The 23362-nt window shown below is 34.6% G+C and overlaps 1 protein-coding gene across 2 annotated transcripts; it reads left to right on the top strand.

Annotated features, from left to right (window-relative positions):
- The first annotated feature begins 2285 nt into the window (after positions 1–2285).
- LOC130716641 (DNA-directed RNA polymerase I subunit 1) lies at positions 2286–21480 on the top strand. 2 transcript variants are annotated; one of them, XM_057566622.1, is made up of 21 exons: positions 2286–2432; positions 2570–2760; positions 3609–3768; positions 3904–4185; positions 6066–6263; positions 6366–6536; positions 7615–7777; positions 8153–8337; positions 8950–9207; positions 9683–9771; positions 9973–10120; positions 10391–10609; positions 10844–11161; positions 11252–11396; positions 12367–12575; positions 13369–13571; positions 16804–17002; positions 17107–17369; positions 19266–19406; positions 19533–20439; positions 20647–21480. In XM_057566622.1, exons 1-21 carry the CDS (start codon positions 2421–2423, stop codon positions 21241–21243), a joined length of 5058 nt encoding a protein of 1685 aa, XP_057422605.1. In that variant the 5' UTR covers positions 2286–2420; the 3' UTR covers positions 21244–21480. The 2 variants fall into 2 exon arrangements, with proteins under 2 accessions (XP_057422605.1, XP_057422604.1); XM_057566621.1 differs by having other exon boundaries at positions 6063–6263.
- The last annotated feature ends 1882 nt before the right edge of the window (positions 21481–23362 follow it).

The raw sequence follows: 23362 nt of genomic DNA, 5'->3' as shown, positions 1-23362 counted from the left end.
TGTCTAATTCACATCAAACACACAGAGGCAACAAAATCGAATGAATGCAAATTGCAAATAAAGCATAGATTATTGAGTTTTAAGCTATTGGTTACTAGAAATAATTACTAAAAAATTCAAAGACGATGACTATTTACAATAATTTTTCCGGCGAGGGACTTAGATCAGATGGCGACACAAAGTCAGGGACTAATATGATGCTTAACCCTAAAAAGTAATATCGCGATTAAATATTTTCAATATCTATCTATGTACATATGTAAAGCATACTTGAAAAAATAGCATTAAACACATAAAGAAATAATAAATTTCTTTTATATTAAAAAAATTAAATAAAAAAACTGAAAACTAAAATAAAAACTAAATCAACTTTATTATTCATTAAATATTAATTATTAATTATTAAACCTTTCAATTTCTCATATTTAAAAGTAAATATTAAAATTTAAAACTTTTCAATTTCTCTTATTTAAAATTAAATAATAAAATTATTTCAATTTTAATTATTCATTAAAACTTGGGGTAAATTATAAAAAAATAATAATAATTGAAATTGACTACCTTTACATTAATGACAATAATAGATTGTTAATAATAATTTGTTTATATTCTTTTTTTTATGAATTTGTTTATATTTTTTACTCATTGTTAATAACAATTATAATTATAATTAAAAATTATTTTAATTTTAGTTATTAATCATAAGTTGAGAAGTTTAAAGAAAATAACAAATAAAACGTATTACTATTTTTTACTTATAAAAAATATTTATTAATAAATAATGTCGAGAAAATCGCTAAAAATAAAAAAAAATGCCTCTATAAGATATTTATTATTACTATATTTTTTTTTGCTTCCTCGGAAAACTTTATTATTACTATATTGAATGTATGTATTATTTGATAAATATTATTTAAATATGATTTTTGATCTATTATGTAGAAGTAAAAATAACTTGAGGAAGCATAACAGAGAAAAATAATTATAACAAAAGTTGAAAAAACGAGAACAATGCAACGCATTAAAAACCAAACCTAGCTGAAACACAAATAGGTCCAACGAGAACAATGCAACGCAATACAATTAGATCCAACCAAATACTTCTTGAATACAACCTCCACAAAACCAGCAACAAAGGGTAACGATTGTCGGAGGTGGTTGACGGTGGTCTCCATTAGGATATTTAGCAATATCCAACACTTCCCCCCTTAAGCTAGAGCGTATATGTCATATGCATAGCTTGTAACAAATATGATTAACTCGAAAAGCCGCGGCTGTCGAATAGAGAAATTCACACAACACTTCCCCTCAAGCTAGAGCATATATGTCATATGCATAGCTTGTAACAAATATAATTAACTAGAAGCGGTTGCCGAAGAGAGATTGCCCAGAATTTACACACAAACGGAGCACATAATGCAAATCCGGTTTTTGACTTCAAGAGAGCTTATCTTACCCAATTCCAGAACCACGACCACCATTTCCATAGACAACAACTCCATCAACAAATCCAAACTTTGGAAAAGATCAAGTGCAACCTCCATTGAACATGCTTCCAGAAGACAAGTACAGAAGTTTCGCTAATAGCATTACTGCATTAGCGATCAAGCTGCAAGTTGCTCTCAATAAGTAGCACTAGGTGTAGTGCACTCTCTGCAGAATTCGCTGAGTAAAAGAATGTGCGTGGCGGCGCATGACTACTTTTCTGGCGACGGTGCTTTAGGAAAAAAAAATGTAGATACAGTTACTGCGAGTCCAACTATGGTGTCCCCAGTCCATTATGGGCAAGTTCAAAAACAGGGGGTGAAACGGTTCAGATCACCGTGACGGTGGTTGACAAGAACGCCATAACTTGCTCTGATACCAACTTGAATATGATAAAATAATTATTGTGTATTTCATTGACTAATACTTGACTGAAAACTACAATATATAGACCAATAAAGAGATAAAAAGAAACTAAATATATCTAAACCTATATCTATTTAAATAGAGATGATATCTATTTAAATAGATACTAATCTAAAATAGATAAACAAATATTAACTATATCTCTATAGGATAACACCAATAATAAACTAAATCTGAAAAGATATTCAACAGATAATTTAATTACACTTTAATAATTTATATATATATTATATTAAAATAATTGCGTAAATAAACCGGTGCAACGCACATGTATTATTTTTTAGTGTAAATGTAATGCATGTAATGCATGGGGATGACAAAAAAGAGTGCCCTGTATTTTTTGTTCTTTGTCCGCATATATATTGTTTCAACCGCTCCGGGTCGGGTTTCCACGCCCTTTTCAAAACCTAGTTTTTGAGTTTCCTCACCACACTCCCTCTCTGCGCGAGTCTCTTCTTCTTCTTCTTCAACTCAAACGTCATAGTGTTTCCTCTTGCCTACGCAGAACCATGGGTCCTGAGGTATCCACTGATCAACTCAAGACTCCTTCATATCATTCATTCTCTCTTCTTCTTCTTCTTCTTCTTCTTCTTCTTCTTCTTGTGTTTGCTGCTATGAATTTTATTTGTTATGGCGGTTCCTTACACTTTGCTTGCAGGGCACAACGAATCGCGTTGAGAAAGTGGGCTTCAGTTTCTTAACGGACGACGAGATACGGAGTAGTAGTTGGGTGAAGATAACTAGTCCCGACCTGCTCCTCGCTCCGCCTGGGAGTCCTCTACCTGTACCTGTACCTGGTGGTTTGTATGATCCTGCGTTGGGTCCACTCTATGACTCTTTTCAGTCTTGGTATGCTTCTTCTTCTTCTTCTTCAAATTCCACTTTTACTTCAACTTGTTCAAAGTTTTCATCAATATTTGACCATAAAATTTGCTTGTTTTGAGTATGAGAATCTACTATTGGCTGCCTGTGGTAATCTATAGCTGTTTCGGCGGCACCGTGAAGACGTAAAGGAAAGGAATAATAGAGAGATTTTGAGTGAATTGAGGAGTGCTTTCGTCGAATAGATGATTAGCTATTACAATATATTTGTATAGGTTGTGAGCTCAGTGGCTGGATGAGCTTCTAACTTACTGAAGTAACAGAGTGAAACTAACTGTAACTAACTTTCGGTAGGTATGAGTAACTAACTAAATAACTGAGTTACTGCCTAATAGGCACAATCCTGTGTGCTTTAGTGCACGATATTCCAATGATATTGTTAATTTCTATGAGAATTCTTAGTTTGTTATGGTGGACTGGGGCTATCAAATGATTTCATAATTTATATTAATTTTGCATGAAATCTTATCTTGATAGGTGTTACTTGGGATTTTGAGGCTCTTCTTAGCTACTTACTCTGTTTTCTGTGAGGTTGATGTCTTGCCTTCTGCATTTATGATTCTTTTCTCTGCATACTAAAATGGTTTTATACTTGCAAAGTATATAACACTTGTTATGCCTTGATTGGGAGTTTATATCTTACGAACCTTTGATCTTAGAAGTTTGTTTTTAACATAGCAGTATGGAGGTAAGGCTAGGTAGAGCAGTAATCAATTGTTTTCTGATAAATAGAAATGTATACTTTGATGTTGGGTTCATGTTACATGGCTTTATCTTGAGATGGATGACTGAGACGTGTCTTTTGCTCGATGCAGTTGTAAAACTTGTGGTCAAACTTCAAAAAATTGCCCAGGTCATTTTGGGCATATTGAACTTGTCTCTACTGTCTACAATCCTTTGATGTTCAATATTCTTAGCAAAATCCTGCAAAAAACTTGTTTCTCTTGTCATCATTTCCAGGCTAGCAGAACAGAGGTAAATATATTTTGGCGTGGTAGTTTTAAAAATCATAGATGGTAATTATATCTGTTATTTCTCTGTGCTTGTTCCCTTCATAAAATATTTATGCATTTCTTGGCCTATGTTCATATGGTCTTATGTTGATTCAAGGTGGAAAAGTGTACGTCCCAATTGGAGTTCATTTCGAAAGGGGATATTATCAGGGCCAAAAATTTGGATTCAACCTCGCCAGATGAGTCCATATATCTGGGCGATGCTGATGAAAGCCCATGTTGTAGTTCTGGTCCGCCGGGAGAGAATTGGACGTCCCTTCAATTTAGTGAAGCAATGTCTGTGCTAAGGAAGTTTCTGGCGCCGAAATACAAGAAATGTAAAAATTGCGGACGTGTCAGTCCTAGAATCAGTAAACCAACCTTTGGATGGTTTCATGTGGTAAATTCTTCATGCCTCACTAGTCACTACTTGAAATTATTTTCAGAAATTAAATATCATGATGATTTAAAGGGTTTTCCTGTCTTTGCTAGGTTCACATGGCATGCTTTAATCCTTACACTCTCCTTTGAATTCCTCCTCAGTTATACATACATTCTAGTTTTTTCTGTTTAGGATGGAAGCTTATCCGCATCATCTCTTTGTATTTTCCTGCTTTACTCTCTAACAAAATTTCTTTTATAGAAAGAAACTCTATTAAGTTTGTATTTATGAAATTATATTCTTTTATCCATGACTAATCATTATGCAGAGTTTTAACTGAATCTTATCTTCTTGCTACCGGAATGTGTATTATTAAATCTCCTATATTCTTCTAAATTATTGATAAAATTGACATATAATGAGGATATGAATTAGAGGATGTAGAAAGTTTTATTTTTTGATCGGCCAAATTTCCCCTCCAATTATTTGATCCCTGGACCTTCCCCTCCCCAACCCATATGTCCCCCAACTCTTATCACTTAGCTATCCTTCAGGGACAGAGAATGCAAAAAGTTGTTGTTTTGAATTATGATTTTTTGTTTCAATATATAATCTGTTTTGCAACTGTTAGGGACTTAGTGTTCTAAATATTATTGGGCCTGGGGCGAATGGGTCTATTTGATTTTGGTTTGGGTTGATTTTATCTGTTTGATTTTGTTATTTTCTTTGGGATTGAGTTTCTTTTGTTGTTTGAGTTGGGCCTCTGTCATTTGCTTAGTAGGGTTAGTTTATTATGAATAGGAATATTTCTCTTAAGTTAGGTTAGAGCAGGATTGGAGTATTTAGTTTATTATGAATATACTATGAACCCCTCTGAAATATGGAGTGTCCCGGTGTCGGGCACTGACACCCGTACCACATGTATCAGACACTTCTTCATGGTGTCTGAATAAATTAATTTTTTTTTGCGGCTCAGATACTTGAGTCAGACACCTCTAGGACACTTATATTTAATTTTTTTTTAAAGTCAAACCGTGAAAGAAATTGCTAATTTGTCACTTGACGAACCAGAGCTGAAGGTTATATTTTTTGCTGATGATGATCAAGAAGGAGGTGAAACTATTAGATATCAGGGTTGTTAATGGCGGATAGCGTAGTGTAGAGGCAAGCCCAAAAAACGCTATTTCGAGCGGTGAATAGTGGAGTAGCGGTTAACCCCTTGGGCGCTACGCTATAGGCTATTAGATCTTTTTTGCTTTAGACAATGCAGTTACTTTGTAAAATGGCTCCTCTTAGTGTTTTATTGTGAAGCTCACATAGAGCTTAAGAAATTGTTTTTATCTGCATAAATAAACTAACTTTCCTTGACATTGAGAATGTGGATCTATATATATATATAGATATATCAGCAGTGTCGTATCTTTTGGTGGTTAGCCGTGTTGTGACGGAATCGGATTAGAACTACAAATTAAAACAAGAAGAAAAAGCATGAATAGTGCATGCTTCACAGTTCAATATATATTTATATATATAATATAGTATTGGTTCTTGTTGTTATTTGTGGTTTCAATTTTTAAGTTTTAAAAGAAAACAAGTTGTGAAATTTAGTCAACACACACATATATATTGCATGTATGTATTATGTATGTATGCACATTTTGAAACTGTGGGTGATATTTATGCATATTATTACACGAAGTTTGAAAAATATTGAATACTGTGAAGTTTATGTCTATTGTGGATATTGCATTTGTATATGAATTATTTATGCTTTCATCTGTCAAAACTCAAAAGAGTCGAGTTTGTAGGTATTTCTTGCTACAACGTCTAATTCCTGTTTTTCTTTCATTTTTCCTCTCCCTTCTCCGTTTTGGGTTTCTGGTTGATGGCTATAGAAGGCTCTCTCAGCTGCTCAAGCTAGACAAAATTTTATTAGAAGTGATGGTGCATCCTTGGCTAGTAAATCCATTAGTGACAATATATCTTTAGGTAACGGGGATACAACTGATGAAGAGGCTCATAATAGAGAAAAGCGAAAATCATCTTACAAGCTTGCTGAGCAAAGTATGCTTTCTGGGTCTTTGCTACCTTCCCAGGTTAGTTTCTTGCAAATGTTGGCGTAACGCTTTCATTTTATAGCCTTTGTATTTTTTATGTTGAAGTGTACAGACTATTTCATTTAACTCTTCTATTTACAGGTTAAAGACATTTTTGAACTTTTGTGGGAAAATGAGGCTCGGTTATGCTCACATATTAGTGACATTCAAGATCAGGGTTTTGGAAAGAAAGCTGGTCACTCAATGTTCTTTCTAGAGAACATTTTTGTTCCACCAATCAAATTCCGCCCCCCAACTAAAGGAGGTGATAATGTAAGTATGACTAAAAGAAAGTATGACAAGAATGCATGCAGAAACTTTTATGGATGGATATTTCCATATTAGGGTGTTTATATATTACTTTATCATTCTTTCTTTCTCCCTTTTTGACTTCAACTATTGAAAATGTACTATATTTTATTATAACTGTGGATTATCGGTGTTCATATTCATTGCACCAGTCAATATTATTTGATGCTGCAATATATTTGTGAGATATAAAATAGGCTTAAATATGTTTTCAGTCCTGCATTATTGGGTTTTAGCCCCTCTTTGTTTTTTTTGTTTGACTTCAGTCTCTGTATTTTGCAAATAGCCATGTTTCAGTCCCTGAGAGGATCAATACCCAAAGTAAAAAAGCAATTTTGAGTACTGGTATTTACTAGAGAAGAAGTCCTCAAGATTGCCTTTTTTCTTTTGGTATTGGTCCTCGGAAAGACTTGCTCCTTTTGACTCTTCATTAACTCCTAATAAGTTACCATCAAGCAAGGATAGACTTAAAACGAGTTTCGTGAAGATGATTATATTGAGGTGTGTGAGTGCACAAACAAGGAAAGATAAGATCAGAAACCATTGAAATTATTGGGTTTTGGTATAGTGGACAATACAAAATTCTACAATCGCCCTCATATATATTTTTTTGATTAAAAAATCATTCTGATATTGGTGTGAAAGATGTGATTTTAATATTTTATGTTTTATAAAAAATAACATTGACCCTTATCGGTACTGACACTTGATACATAGCCCAGTTACATGACGAAAGATAATATAAGAAACCATTGAAATTATAGGGTTTTGGTGTAAATGAAATGGAATTCAAAATACTAAAATCATTTTGATGTTGGTCTGAAAGATGTGAAACGATGTTTTACAAAAAATAGCACTTTCCCCCTATTCGTTCTAACACTTACTCATAGCCTTATTACTGGAGGAACTAAATCATGAAGCATAGGGAAATATTGAAACATCTATAGTATTTTTTTGCTTTTATTCCATTGATTGCATTACGAATTCTGGCCTTTATTTGATCCTACATGTGCTTTAATTACTTGGTCTATGTCGTTTGTAGGTGATGGAGCACCCTCAAACTGTTTTGTTGCAAAAGGTTTTAAAGTCCAACATTTCCTTAAGAGATGCCCATCTAAAAAAGGAAGATCCCTCAAAGGTTCAAAAATGTTGGGTGGATCTTCAACAATCTGTGAACATGCTATATGACAATAAAACTGCTTCTGGTGAGTTTTCATTTGGTATCAACTTTGTTTACCTTTATGGAGTAGTATCATGTGGTGCTGGGTCTATTTGGGTTGGCTTGTAATTTGTCATTCATAATTTTATAAGTCTTCAAGTCTGATCAAATGTTTGTAAATACTAAATAGAATCCTTTTTTTGTTTTGATAACAGAAGAAATATTATGATAGAAGAGAAAGAAATAGTTACAAAAAATAGAATGTAAAGAAAACCTCAAAGAAACCAGAAGTTCACATCATATTATTGAAACAAAATTAGCATTACATGAGTGGATTCTGTGGAACACTGGATAGGGATGTTAATATATAGCTACCTCAGATATCTTGCTTACTGTTATCTTTATTTCTCGCTTGGCCTAGGCCAAAGAGATGTGGCTACTGGAATATGTCAGTTGTTAGAGAAGAAGGAAGGCATCTTCCGCCAGAAAATGATGGGAAAGAGGGTCAATTTTGCTTGCCGCTCTGTCATATCACCAGATCCTTATTTAGCAGTCAATGAAATTGGGATCCCCCCATACTTTGCTTTAAGATTAACATATCCTGAGGTGAGAGTTGTTGCTACATATTAGTCAGTGAGCTTAATTTAATATTTTCTCCTTTTCTGTTATGAATATAAATTTCTGGTTTCTATTCAGTTTAGGAATCTGCATATGTTAATGTTACTGACTTACCGCAACTGCAATGCATACACACACACATACATATGGATCTAATAGAAGCAAATATTTTGATATTTCACTTTTGTTTTTTTTCATTTTCTGCCGATAAATAAATTTAAAGATCTTAGATAGACAAACCGTCTTTTCCCTTGGTACAACCCATATATTTCGAAGATGATTTTAAATTTAAACTGAACCCAAGTGGGCAATACTTTACATGCCGCAGCCAAATTTTGGCAGCATTAGAAACATAGATTGAGAAATTACTCTATTTGAAGTGAAATATGGAGTTTATGAAGGAATTGAAACCATGTGCAAGTTATTAAATGGTAACAATGTAACATACTTGCATACTGATGATAGTACTAGTATTTTACATTGTCAAATTGTATATCAGACTCTGCATGAGCAGGATATTACTAGTTATGGTAATTCACATCTTGTAATTTGTATCTTATTTTGTTTCATACCATTGGTTTTTTTGTTAACATCCTGCAGAGAGTGACACCTTGGAATGTAGTCAATTTAAGGAATGCTATTCTTAATGGTCCTGAATCCCATCCAGGTGCCACGCTCTACGCTGATAAAGTTTCTATGGTCATGCTTAAAAAGGACTCACTTTCTTCGACATCGAGGAAACTACCATCCTCAAGAGGGGTTATTATGAATCATGGGGAGATACATGACCATGAATTTGAAGGAAAGGTTGTGTATCGTCACTTGAGGGATGGTGATGTTGTGCTTGTCAATAGACAGGTAATGCATTATCTCATCTGATGTATATCAAAAATATAATTATTATGATACTGTCTTCAATTACTTTACTGAAGTTACGCGGGAGCTTGGTTATCTCTAAGAGTTTTAAGTAAACTACTTTTAATGTTATGTCCTGTTCAACTGAAAGCAATCTCCCCAAGCTTTTACTCCTTAAAAAGGAAATGAAAAACCTAGGGGTGGGGGAATGAAGAACAGAAAGGGGGAGGTGAAAAGTGAGGCCTTTGGCCCTGTTGTATTTCATGGATTTTTTTTACTTCTTTTAAAAACAAATATATAATGTATATATTCATATATAATCCGGTTTTTCTACAAGTAGCTGGGATGGTTCTTATTTCATAACTTGATACTGTAGCCAACAATTAACAGTTTTGTGAAGAGTATATTGCTAATGTGTAGTATGAATGTCTCCACTTTTATTACCTTCTGATTTGAATTGAACTTTATTTTGTTACAGCCCACACTTCATAAACCTAGTATAATGGCACATATAGTTCGTGTTCTAAAGGGGGAGAAAACAGTACGCATGCATTATGCAAACTGCGGGTAATATATTATATTATTTTATTTCAGCTTGGTATGACTGCATACATTATGCATAGTTACATTTTACTATATCGTGCAACTCATTTTGATTGTGTTCATGTGCATTTTAATTTGGATATATTCATATGAATAATTTTTCTGCTTTTAATGGTTGCTAAAGTCAATCACTTATTGTTATTTTTCTTATCCGCATGAACCCAGTACATACAATGCTGATTTTGATGGTGATGAGATTAACGTTCATTTTCCACAAGATGAAATTTCTCGTGCTGAGGCTTACAATATTGTAAATGCCAACAATCAATATGTGAAGCCTACAAGTGGTGATCCAATCAGAGCCTTGATTCAGGTACTTGCATGCATAATTAAAAAAGGGCTGCTCAGTGCATCAGGATCCCACCATTGTGAGGTCCAGTGGGAGTTAGATGTAAAGAACCTCACCCCCTAGTGTGCTGAGAGGTTGTTTTCCCAAGTAGACCCATGACTACTATCACAAAGCAACAACCTTACTGTTGAGCCTCACCAATTTTCATATATAGTTAAAGCACATTGTTTACAATAGATTTGTTTTGGGTTGTTTCCCTGATGTTTTCTACTCCCATTTGAATATATTTTCCAGGATCACATCGTAAGTGCTGCGCTTCTTACTAAAAAGGATACATTTTTAACTTATGAGGAGTTCAATCAACTTCTCTACAGTTCTGGTGTATCCATGGCTGGCCTGGGCTCTTTCTTTGGCAAACCTGGGCAGAAAGTTTTCATGTCAAAATCTGAGAGTGAAATGTTTCTGTTTCCTCCAGCAGTATGGAAGCCAGAGCCCTTATGGACAGGAAAACAGGTTACTATAACTTGAGATTTATCAATTTCAATGTTATAACATGCTACTATCTAAATAAACTTGCAGAAACCTTGTAATTTTCGCACTCTTGCATTGCATCATAGTATATTATACTTTGGAGGCCGTATGTTTTAAATCCTGTTTCTTATTTTCCTACTTGTGTATGATCTGCTTCTTTGTTTTAGATGACATAATCGTTTTATGAAGTACCATTGGTTACTGCTGTCTTTCTAGGTTATCAGTGCATTGCTACACTATATCACTAGAGGTTGCCCACCATTTACTGTTGAGAAGAATGCAAAAATCCCATCTAGTTTTTTCAAGACTCGAAATAGGGAGGGGAAAAAATGCACTAAAGATACATCACGAAAGGAAGAAGAGCTTGATGAGGATAAATTATTGATATACAGAAATGATTTGGTGCGTGGTGTAGTTGATAAGGCTCAATTTGGTGACTATGGTATGGTACATACAGTGCAAGAACTTTATGGCTCAAACACTGCTGGCAATCTGCTCACGGCATTAAGTCGGTTATTCACTACCTATTTACAGGTTAGCACCAATTCTCTAATTTTGCAAGTGCTATATTTTGTATATACGAATTATTCATCGTACAGAACTCCGATATATTTTGTCATTCAGATGCATGGGTTCACATGTGGAGTAGATGATCTTCTGTTGATAGATGGAAAAGACGGTGAAAGAAAAAATCAACTAGAAAGCTGCGAGGAAATTGGTGACATTGTTCATCGTGAATTCATTGGAGTCATGGATGGTGATAGTATAGGTAATCTGAAGCAAAATTAATCAATGCGAATAGAAACATTTTTCAATGAATATTTCATTTGCAGATTTGAACATTTATTGATCACTTTTAATTTAGTCAATTGCTGGTTTTCTACATGAAGTTTTTATCCCTATTTATCCCCCCTCCTTTAGATGTCTTGACTTTTTAATGTCAAACATAAACCCCAGTTACTATCCGTATATAGTATAATTATTTCACAACACAATTGACTTCTGATTTGTTTTTTTTCTTTCTCTATACTTTCTTGCATTTACCTCATCTTATCATTTGTTTCTTCAGCATTATTAAATATTCCCCTTTGAAACCAACTGCACTGCACCAGTCTTAATGCAAATATAGATAGATGGGTGCGAGATGTTTGAGTTATAAATAGGTTAGTCAGTTAAGGAAGAGTGGATATCATATCTTAATAATTTTACTGGCAACCAGATATTGATAATAATGCCAAGATGCAAAAGAGAAGGTTAATTCATGGGTTTAGGATACGGTAAAGGAGAGGTCAAAGAATGACGGACATTATGGCTTTAAGAATTATTCAGGTTATTGCTTCTAACATGATTCAATGGAAAATGCAACATTGTATTGAGTTAAGCCTTTTGGCTTTGTCATTAACCAACTATTTGAAAAGCCTAAGCTGTTGGGTCGAGACACATAAATGATTATATATCATATTCGAACATACTTGTTTAATTTGTACTTTTAACATGTAATTCCCAATGAAGGCTTATTATTTGTGCTTTTGGTTGTTGATGATTCCTTTAGTGATCAGCTAGGCCAAATAGATATGGGAGAATGCTCCTTTCTTATGTACACCATTGCCTGATGTTGTGGAGCTGAATTTGCATGCAGTTCTTAGTTATTAATCTTTCTTGGGGTATTGCGCATTTCCTTTCTACCATTTGTTTTTTCTGTTTAAAATTGTGATATGTTTGTATAATTGGCATTTCAGATCCAATCACAATGCAGTTAGATATTGAGAAAAGAATACGCAGTAATGGAGAAGCAGCCGTAACATACTTAGACAGGAAGATGATAAGTAATCTTAACTCCAGAACAAGTTCAGGGATATTAAAGGTGCTACTATCTGAAGGAATATTGAAACCCTCCGGAAAAAATTGTATTTCTCTTATGACTACATCTGGAGCTAAGGGCAGTATGGTAAGTATACTGTTATGTACTGCATCACTGTATTTATCTCAGTTGTTTGTACATTAGGATTCAGAGCACTATACATATCATATTACGTGTGCTGTGTTTGAAAAACTAGATGTCTAATTTTATTTTACTATTTTAAGTGCTCAAGTGTCTTCAATACAACATATGTTTGACGTCCTAAACTTTTGTGCCTATGACTAAGGTGAAATCCATTATTCTGTGCTTTATGGAAAAGACCCTATTCAAGAGTAAGCAGATGTTGGCATGTTGCACAAAAGTCAAAATGATAAAATACTGTGATCTTTTTTTTTTTTAATTATAAACTTTTGTTCATGTTCATTAAAGAAAATCTATGAAGGTCCTGCATCTGTGGAATATGTAAAATAAAAATTGATAATTGGGTTGATGGGCGGCGATTTAGACATGGTTTTGCTTTATATATTTAGGGTGCTTTAGTTGGCAAGTTCTATTTCGTGTAAATCAGTCTTTTCAAGGGGAGCTAACATATGTTTTTACTGGGATTCCATAAATACAGTCATAAGTCCAAGGATAATAGACTGTTTGTACTTTTTCTTTTATTGAACTAGATTCAGCTGATTTGCAACAGTTTTTTAGCAGTTTTTGTATGAGTCAGACAGTAATCACCAGTGTCGCAATTAGTTTTCTAGTATTTGCGTTATCACAGTTTTGGTTTGGTTTCTGAAACATGCTGTCCTCCATTTTCTAACTGATACTAGTCTCTTGACTGTTTATGGAGTTTAGTGATATAAAAATGATTTCTGATGCTTTTAAACAGGTCAATTTCCAGCAGATATCTTCTCATCTTGGCCAGCAAGAGCTGGAAGGCAAGCGTGTCCCACGCATGGTTTCTGGGAAGACCTTACCGTGCTTTACACCCTGGGATTGTTCCCCTAGAGCAGGAGGGTTCATTATTGATCGGTTTCTTACTGCTCTTCGTCCACAGGAATACTACTTTCATTGTATGGCTGGTCGTGAAGGGTAAGAAAAAAGCTTCTGGATTGACACGATTTAAGTTCAGCCTTACCATTTGTTGAGATATCTATCAAGGATATATCTTGTTGAGATAGATTTGTTAGGATTAGATTTTATTTTGTTATGATAGATTAGTATAAGATTAGGATATGATAAGATTTTACTGTTTAGAGTTGACTAAGAAACCTCTATAAATATTGTACTTATGAATCAAGTATTATCAATCAAGTATCACTGTAACAACATGACTAAAGTAGCTCCTGATCTCAGGAGGCACTGTTCAGAATATTTCCTATTTCCTTCATAAAGTACAAGAGTAAATCCTAAAATTTCAACATGGTATCTGATAAGAACCTTGGGAGAACCACACCACAAAAGCTAGCTATTGTAGTTGGATAGCCCAAGGCCTTATAAACCCCACATTAGAATCCCATACCTTGCAATTGGGTCCTAAGTCCTAACATCCCACCACGCTCTGCAGCCCCGGCGCCCACGCGGGCTGGCTGTGCACTAGCCCCTTGGCTAGTCTGGTGTGAACACTGCAATGCCGGCGTCACCACCCGCGCCGCTCGTTTGCAGCTGAGAGACATCGTGGAAGCCTCTGATACCAATTGATAAGAACCTTGGGAGAACCACACCACAAAAGCTAGCCATTGTAGTTGGATAGCCCAAGGCCTTATAAACCCCACATTAGAATCCCATACTTCCAATGGGGAACTCAAGTCCCATACCTTGCAATTGGGTCCTAACAGGATTCGAGCAGTATCATCCTCCGTGACCTGTGCCATCACTTTTCCGCTGTTGAGCTCCTCAAAATTCGGAACTCCATTATAGTAGCTCCCGATCTCAGGGGGCACTGGTTCAACGTCTTAATCTCAGTCACTTCATTGAATTTATGCTAGTCTGTTCATCATGGTATTGTTCTGCAGTGAACGTTGGTTCGTTGTCCCATTTTTCTCCGGTGGTCTGGCGACTTCAGGCACCACCATTTGAAGCACCAACATAGTTTTGACTTGCATCAATATCAGCCAGATCATATCTGAGAACTTGTCTTCATCAAGACCCTCATTAGTTTTCCTTTTTCTTACAAGCTTCAGCTAAGTAAGCTTTTGCTTTAGACGGAGTGTTGAGATATCTATTAGGATATATCTTGTTGAGATGGATTTGTTAGGATTAGATTTTATATTGTTATGAATTATGATTTTGTTATGATAGATTAGGATAATATGAGATTTTATTATTTAGATTTTATTGCTTAGAGTGACTAGGAAACCTCTAGAAATCTAGTCTATAAACTATTGTACTTTTGAATCAAGTATAATCAACAGTTATTTAAAATACTTCCAATTTCTATTTTCACAAACTAAAAGAGTAAATCCTATAATTTTAACTACATTTTTGTTGTTAAGTGATGTGTTGTGAGGATTGTGAATAATCATTATGTTATAATATTGTCCGTGTATCATTTTTATTCAAAATGTAAAAGACATAAAGACAGCTAATGCTGATAAAGCTTTTGTGTTTCATATACTGGCAAATTAAAATTGTCTGTGTATCATTTTTATTATTTTAACTTTAATAGGTGAATTCTCTTCAAATATAAAAAGAAAAATAAAGCACTTTTAGCAAAATAAAGAGATATAGAAAATGAGTAATAAGAAATAAAGTCTGAATTTCTCTGCTTTATACCTGGGTGACATTGCTGAAATGTACGAGGCATATAATTCACAGCCCTTCCATGTGGGTTTGTTCATGTGAAAGACACTAACAAAGCTATGATCTGCTGCCGTTGATGTTTGGGTAGAGGAGTATATATTTCAAATTTGCTTGAAAGTTTATATGAAGGCTACACTTGTTTATGATTAAAAGCTTTTTGGACCATTCTTAACTTTCTTAGCAGAATCAACTGATTCATTTTAAAAATTTTACTCCTCGCTTTTACCAAAACTTTGTATGAATTCTTGAAATGTAATGGCTAAAATAGCTACCTATAATAATGATCCATAAAATAATCTATCGAATGTTTCACTTGATCACTTTTGTGATTTCTTGTCTGCTCCCCAGAAAATGAAGATAAGATCCCCAGATTACACCATTGTCACTAGTGTTGCTAATGCAGTTACGAGTCGTAATAATTGGGCAAGATTATCAATAAAACTTTGCGTATTCTTGCATGCCTTTCCTTTTGATATTGCCCTGGTCCCATTGTAACTAATTAATAGTTGATAGTCTCACAGTCCAGATTATGCATATGCTTTGCACCATTTATGCAAATATATTCTTCCTTTTTATCGAGATCTGTTTTGTTTTACATTTATTTTTAACTATGATAGATATGTTTCTATTTGCCTTCTTAGCTCGTGAGTAAGTTTTAATTTTCTTGCTTTCATTGCAATTTAGAAGGAACTTTTTACAGACGGTTGCAGAGCCCGGTGGTAAGGACTGAATTATGCAGAGATCCCCACTTAGTGGGACAAGGTGTAACTGTTGTTGAATGTTGTTTGTTTGTGTTAGTTTGTCCATGTAGCTAGATAATGTGCATCTTTTATACACCCGTTAACACGCATATATGAATATTTGCAAGATTGTGTATGTGTGGCCCATCTTCATTGTTGGGAAAGAAACTAAGGCCCTCTTTGGAAGAGCTTGTTTGAGCTTATCTTATTGCATAAACACTGATGCAAGTATTTGTGAGAGCTTACGTAAACAACTTATGACTTGTCAATGAGTGGCTTTGAGCTTATTTTCATAAGCTACTCAGATTAGCTTATGGATAAGTGTTTATACCTACCTATAACTTATTTTGAGCTTATTTCAATAAACTTCTCAAATTAGCTTAAGAATAAGCGCTTATTGCACATAAGCGCTTAATTTAGGTGTTTACCCTAGTGGATCCTAATCCTATGTCATGAGCCACCTATCCCAGTATTAAAGTTATTAGGTGAAGACACTTCAAGTGTTTTCATTATAACCATGCATTTCCTATAATCTTAGAAGGATAGAATCAGCCGTTTATAGACCAACATTTAGCGTCAATCGGTTACACCACTCTCTTTTCCTTCTCTCCTAATGCATTTTTGTTTCTTTTGGCTTTTCTTTACGCTGTTTCCTTCCTTTGTGCAAACTTAATTTTGTTTATGGAAATGTTTAGATCTTTTTTTAATGTACGTCTTAATGTTTTCTTGGTTATCATATGTTTACTTCCTAAATTCAAACAAATGAATTCTTTGCTTCACAGGTTAGTTGATACTGCAGTCAAAACTTCTCGGAGTGGTTACCTGCAAAGATGCCTTATGAAAAACCTTGAATGTCTTCAAGTTTGTTATGATCATACTGTCCGTGATTCAGATAGTTCAATTATTCAGTTTCATTATGGAGAAGATGGTGTAGATGTCCATCAAACTAGCTTTATCACCAAATTTGAAGCATTGTCAACTGTATGAACATGTTTAGATGTTTAGTATTTTTAGGAAAACCATAAATTACATATAGAACTTGAATCTTGTGGTTTTTATATTTATTTTTCTTTTTTTATTTTCAGAATAAAGAGTTGGTCTACAGCAACTGTTGCCGTCAGCTAGACAGATCCAGTCCTTATATTAACAAGTTGCCCGATGCTCTTAAAGAAAAAGCAGAAAACTTTATTCGTGATTTCTCTTTAAAACACAGAAATTCGTGTTCATTGAAACGAGCAGATTTCCTGAAATTGATGGAGCACAAGTACATTTCAAGTCTTGCTCAACCAGGTGAGCCAGTTGGGGTGTTAGCTTCTCAATCTGTTGGAGAGCCGGCAACGCAGATGACGTAAGTTATTTTTAAGCTGTCATAGATTTTTCTCATTTTTCAAACATGTGTAACCATGAGATGCCCATGTCCTTATGTTCAACTTATTTAGCAAATAAAACATGAAAAATTAGTTCATAATGATATCTTATAATCACTGCAAACCTTATTGCTGTTTCTGACAAACACAAAATTTAAGGGAAAATTGTCTAGAGTTTTAATAGGCTAGGAACAGCTTACACCTCATGAAATAAAATTAATTGCCCTCCTCATTCACAAGTACTTGAAGTGCGAATTTATAAAAGTCTTATGGTCTTTTTTGAAGTGGTTTAGACCATAGAGGGAGTGGATAATGTATGAGGAACTGAATAACGTTTTACAATTATCAGAGTTAGGTGCAATTATTCTAACCCTTATTCACATTTCAATGAAAAGCTTAAACAAATAATTTATGGGAAGGAAAGGTTCCTGGGAATTTTTTTTGAATAACAGCTACATATCGGTACACTTTACCTGCTTGAACTTAAGTAGTTTCTCATTCTTAGTAAAACTTTAAACAAGTGCCCCTTGACATTCGGTTCACATTGAATCTGTTAAAAACATAGGTAGATCTTAAGTAGATTACATGCAACAAGTATTCACCCTTGTGTTTCTTCACTGAAAAACAGTTGATGGCCTTTCATTTGGGGGTAGCCAACCTAATCTGCATCTGTGTAGTCAACTATCTTGGTGACCTCTATTTTCATAAACCAACTCCTTTGCCAGAGAACCTTTAATGTGTCTTAAGATCAGAACCTCTGATCTTAATAACTATCACGATTCACGTGTAGAATGAAGAAATTGGCTCTACTCTACAGCAAAGGATATGTGAAGCTTGGTCATAGTGAGATAATTCAACTTCAATACAGGTGTATCAATTGGTTTACGATCTAACATTTTTATCTCCTCAAAATATCAAGAGCACAATTCCTTTGTGATGTAACAACTCCTGTTTTTATCGTTCTAAGAAATCACAATAGCCCCAAGTCCTTTGTTTTGAAAGTGGTGTAAGAAGTGTTGCTTGAGGGATAGCAACTCAGCCCTCAATAGTAAAGCTCACTGAACTAAGCTTTGATAGAAACTTCTTGCAAAACATACAAATTTGACTGAATTGTTTGAGAAATTAAGCTCAGCAGTTTGATTTTTTATATTTCCAATGATACAAAATTGAATCACTTAATTTCAGCAGTTGAAATACAGCAATTGAGGAAGTTTCTTAATGTTTTCAAATCAATATATACAAGCTCACTGTAGTTTGTTGTGTTCACACAGTCAATTCTAACTGGATGATTTATAACAATTTGGATGGTACAAAAAGAAACAAGGTGGTTTATTTTTTGTACGATGGGTGTTTCAAACCATGTTGGTTTATTTTGACATGGTCGGTGTTGTGTCTCCTGTAAGTCACAAGTCAGCTCCTAAACTTGAGGACTAAATTGATAAAAGGATATCTTGAGGATTAAAATCAGATTTTACTATGTTCTTTAATTAACAAGTAACTCTAATTACCTGCTATGTCGTTGATCACATAGCAAATGTTCTTATGTATTGCTGGAGATTTGAAAACCTAAGCATAAATAATAGGACACGAGCTTTTTGACTTCCTTCTGGAGTTTATAACCCAATGCGCTCTCACCTTCTGGCCACGTAGAACATGTTACTGCAAGGAATTGTAATTTTTTTATGGTAGCCATGAAATTCTCAATGTTTGCAAAGTAAGACCTGTGTATATGTGAAATTAGTGCCTCGTAAATTAGCTAGTGGGATTGGGATTGCACATCTGTATTTACTTTCTTGGTTTTTTTGTACAATTTCCAAGTGAATGTGGTTGATTAATTTTTTACTTGATTTTGGCTTCTTTTTTCTGTGTTCTTTCAGTTTGAATACTTTCCACCTTGCTGGTCGTGGAGAAATGAATGTGACACTTGGAATTCCACGTTTGGGAGAGATCATTATGCTTGCTGCTCATGATATCAAGACTCCATTTATGACATGCCCCCTGAGACCCAATAAATCTCCGTAAGATGCTGCCATTGTTCTCTGTTCTTTAGTCTTTTTATGTGCGCATGATAGTTTGTTTCTTTAGACTTGCTTTTAAATCTTATACATCAAAACACAGATGTTTGATGAAGTTGTTATTTGCAGGGAGGATGCCAATTGTCTTGCTGACAAATTGAAGAAGATTACTGTTGCTGACATAATTGAGAGTATGAAAGTTTCTGTTGTACCAATAGCTGTTCGTGATGGTAAGGTTTGCAGTATATATAAACTTGTGTTGAAGCTATATAAGCCTAAACACTATCCAAAATACACTGATATTACACTTGAAGACTGGAAGGAAACTCTAAGTGTTGTCTTTGTGAGGGAATTAGAGGATGCCATTCAAAACCACATGACATTGCTCTCTAAAATTAGGGGCATAAAAGATGTTCGAAGCAATGAATCAGAATCTGAGAAAAAAGGAATAACTAACGAAGATGACGATGATGATGTTGAAGACAAAGAGGGGTCTGAAGCTCTTGGTTCAGATGCACAAAAGAGAAAACAGCGACAAACTAAAGAAGATGACGATGATGATGTTGAAGACACAGAGGAGTCTGAAGATCTAGGTTTAGATGCACAAAAGAGAAAACAGCAAGGCACTGATGAATTTGATTATGAGGATGGTGCTGAAGAGGAAACACATGATGGTGAGCTGTCAGAAGAACTTGAAGGAGATGAGGATGGTAATGATATTGAAGTTAATGAGGATGATAAGAATGTGACACATAATGCCAATAAGTCTCAAGAACTTGAAGGAGATGAGGATGGTAGTGATATTGAAGTTAATGAGGATGATAAGAATGTGACACATGATGCCAATAACTCTCAAGGACTCAAAACACACTCCAAGCGCAAGTCTATTGATGAAAAGGCTAGTTTGAAATCTAAAAAGAAGAAATCTGAACTAACGATAAAAGAAACTGACAGAGCAGTTTATGTGAAAGCCAAAGGGAAGAAATTTGAGATACGCTTTAAATTTGTCAATGAGCCTCACATATTGTTGGCCCAGGTACTTTCAACTGCAACACATTTTCTGTTTAATATACACAACATAAATTTCATGACTTATCTTTCAATTCTGAATCACTGGTGCAAGTTCTAGTTGGGCCTATCCGGAATTTAAGAGAAATAAAATTAGGATGTCAATATCTATGTCAGTATTCTATTTTCTTCTTGAACACATTAAAATCACTGTTTTCAAATTAACTTTATGCAGATTGCTCAGAGAACGGCCAAGAAGGTTTGCATCCAGAAGTTTGGAAAGGTTGGCCAATGTAAAGCTATTACATGTAAAGAAAGTGGAGTGATCTACTATGGTGAAGATGTCAGTAAAAGGAATGATATTCCATCCTCAGTGAAAGAGAAAATACCAGCTCTGCAAACATCCGGTGTACATTTTGAAACATTTTGGGATATGCAAGATGATCTTGATGTTAGGTATGTTTATACAAACAACGTCCATGCCATGCTAAATACTTACGGCGTGGAAGCAGCCAGAGAGACCATCATCAGGGAAATACAAAATGTTTTCAAGTCTTATGGCATATCAGTAAATATTCGGCACTTGACACTCATTGCTGACTTCATGACGCACTCTGGCAGCTATCGCCCTATGAGCAGAATTGGAAGCATAGCAAATTCTACATCACCTTTCCTCAAAATGTGCTTTGAAACAGCCTCCAAATTCATTGTTGAAGCAGCTTATCATGGACAGGTGGATAACTTGGAGACTCCTTCTTCTAGAATTTGTCTCGGTTTGCCAGTGAAGATGGGAACTGGGTGCCATGACCTGATACAGAAGCTGGAACTATGATGTGGCACCACATGCCCGAGATCCTCCAAAATTTTGACACATTATTGTACGACTGTAATTTGCAAAATTTTCATAGCCATTTTTATCTGTCTGGAAACATAATATTTTTGCAGGTAAGAGTATAGTTTGAGATGTCATTCCTCAATTTTTTGTTCTAATGTATTAAGGTTTCACATTCTTTTCTTTTCCTTGATATGCATATTTTAATTACTCAGGTCTATATTAAGTTGTTCATAATGACCTTCTGGTATCAAGTAATCAGAAAATCAAGCAACACATTGCTTTCTGAATTGAACATGGTCTACCTCAGTCCTTTTTTTTTTTAACTCGGATAATTGAACCATGTGGATTTGTTAACTGTTGGATCAAGCTGAAATTTTGCAATGTTATTCACAACATATAGATTTTCAATTTGACCGGATCATCAACAAGAAAATATTTTTTTTCTGAGAAATAGCTCCTGGAAAAAGCAGTTTTTTAGCTTCTCTTCATAAAAAAATCATCATTTTCCTTTAAACTCAACTAGTGATATTAACCCGTGCATCGCACGGGATTGCACGAGGTATTCATTTTTGTTTTTCACATGAACATTTTAAAAATGTGTTATTTTTTAAAGGTATTTAACGTATTAAAGGACAAATTTTGTTTTAGATATAAGAAATTTTTAATTTTTTTTTAAAATTGAATGTTTGTTTTTGTAACCATTCTTTATATATATTAAATGTCAGTGTACAGTTATATATTATTTACTACATTGGAAAACTAATTTACAGATATTTGATCAATATGTTTTTTATAAGACCTTTCAATAACAATTTTATGAATTTTCCTTTTTTGTATCTTTATTTAGGCTTAATAGGGATTGATCCCTCACTTATCACGATTATTATGCACTTTTGGTCTCCAATAAAAAGATTAGCCCTTTTGATCCAGCATATTGCTTAACTTTTTGCAAACACATTTGGGATTAAAACTGCAAAAGTGTGTAAATGTGAGGGGCTAATTTTACTAATTTTTTTCTAGAGGGAAAAAAGTGCAAAATCGTGATAAGTGAGAGACCAAAAGATGAATTACTTTTTACATTTATTTATCAATTAATTTTAGAATTATATTTTTTATTTACAAAATGAAGTACCACATATATAATAGAATTTTTTGTACCTTTCCAATGTTAAAGAATATATAGAATTTTTTTGTGTATTAAATAGCTCACCTAACTTCGACTCAGGTATGGTGAAGGCTGAAGGTCTAAGACCCAAGTTTTTAGACATAGATTAAATAAATTAGTTTCTTATTCACGCTTAGGTTTCAGTGTATCGTAAAAGTAACCTGAACAAGTGTTTGCTGATTTGGATAACTTAATGAAGAAGAAAGTTCAGGAAATGACTAAGGATGGTTCTATAGTCAGTTTAAGTGATAGCTCGAGCCATTTCCACACCCTGCTAAGGTCGAGAGTGTCCGAAAAAGGTTATTTCCGCTCCGAGAGCACTGTCTAAGCGAAATTCAAAATCGTTAGAAAATAAGAACCTTCGGGTATTTTCCCCTGACCAGTGTTTCGCTACGGAACTCTGGCCTGTACACACGATAGGTTTGGCTTCACGAAATTCTGTCGAAGCTAGGCTTTATCTTCTCGGGGACTTTAATTAAGACCCTGAATGAAGAGTTTTTCTATTCAAAGCTTTTAACGAAGTTTCCATCCGCGTTGTCTCATTTCTTTCGACAATTGCAATCTTTCTTCATAAGGAAGTTTCTTCATCTGAAGCCAACTGCAAAAGTAGTTTTCCGGCGTGTTTTAATCCATACTGCGTTTGAATTGTTTTCTTCAATTTAAAGAACCTCGTTTTGAGTTTTGGCATTCTGTCACCAAATATTCACTCCTTATCAGTAGATAAAAGTACCAGGATGACCGGATCCGCGAAATCTTCGTTTTTCCCTCCGCTATAAAAGGAAGGGAAATGAGAATATAGAGAGAGCCGCGGTTAGAGAGAGAGAGAGACGAGGAGAGATTTTCGCCAGTTCTTGCCCGATCGACCCGATTTCAGTTGCATAGGATTGACAACGAGGTAACCTTTCTACTTCTTGCCTCTAATTCTGCTTTCCGTTGTGTTTCTCTATGTCT

Source organism: Lotus japonicus, chromosome 5, assembly GCF_012489685.1.
Source record: "Lotus japonicus ecotype B-129 chromosome 5, LjGifu_v1.2".
NCBI lineage: Eukaryota > Viridiplantae > Streptophyta > Magnoliopsida > Fabales > Fabaceae > Lotus > Lotus japonicus.
This window is presented reverse-complemented; position numbering and strand designations above follow the sequence as displayed.

Coding starts and splice junctions, on each gene's coding strand:
- LOC130716641 (XM_057566621.1), top strand. Junction 4,186..6,062: donor CCTTTGGATGGTTTCATGTG/GTAAATTCTTCA, acceptor TGATGGCTATAG/AAGGCTCTCTCAGCTGCTCA. Junction 10,610..10,843: donor CCTTATGGACAGGAAAACAG/GTTACTATAACT, acceptor CTGTCTTTCTAG/GTTATCAGTGCATTGCTACA.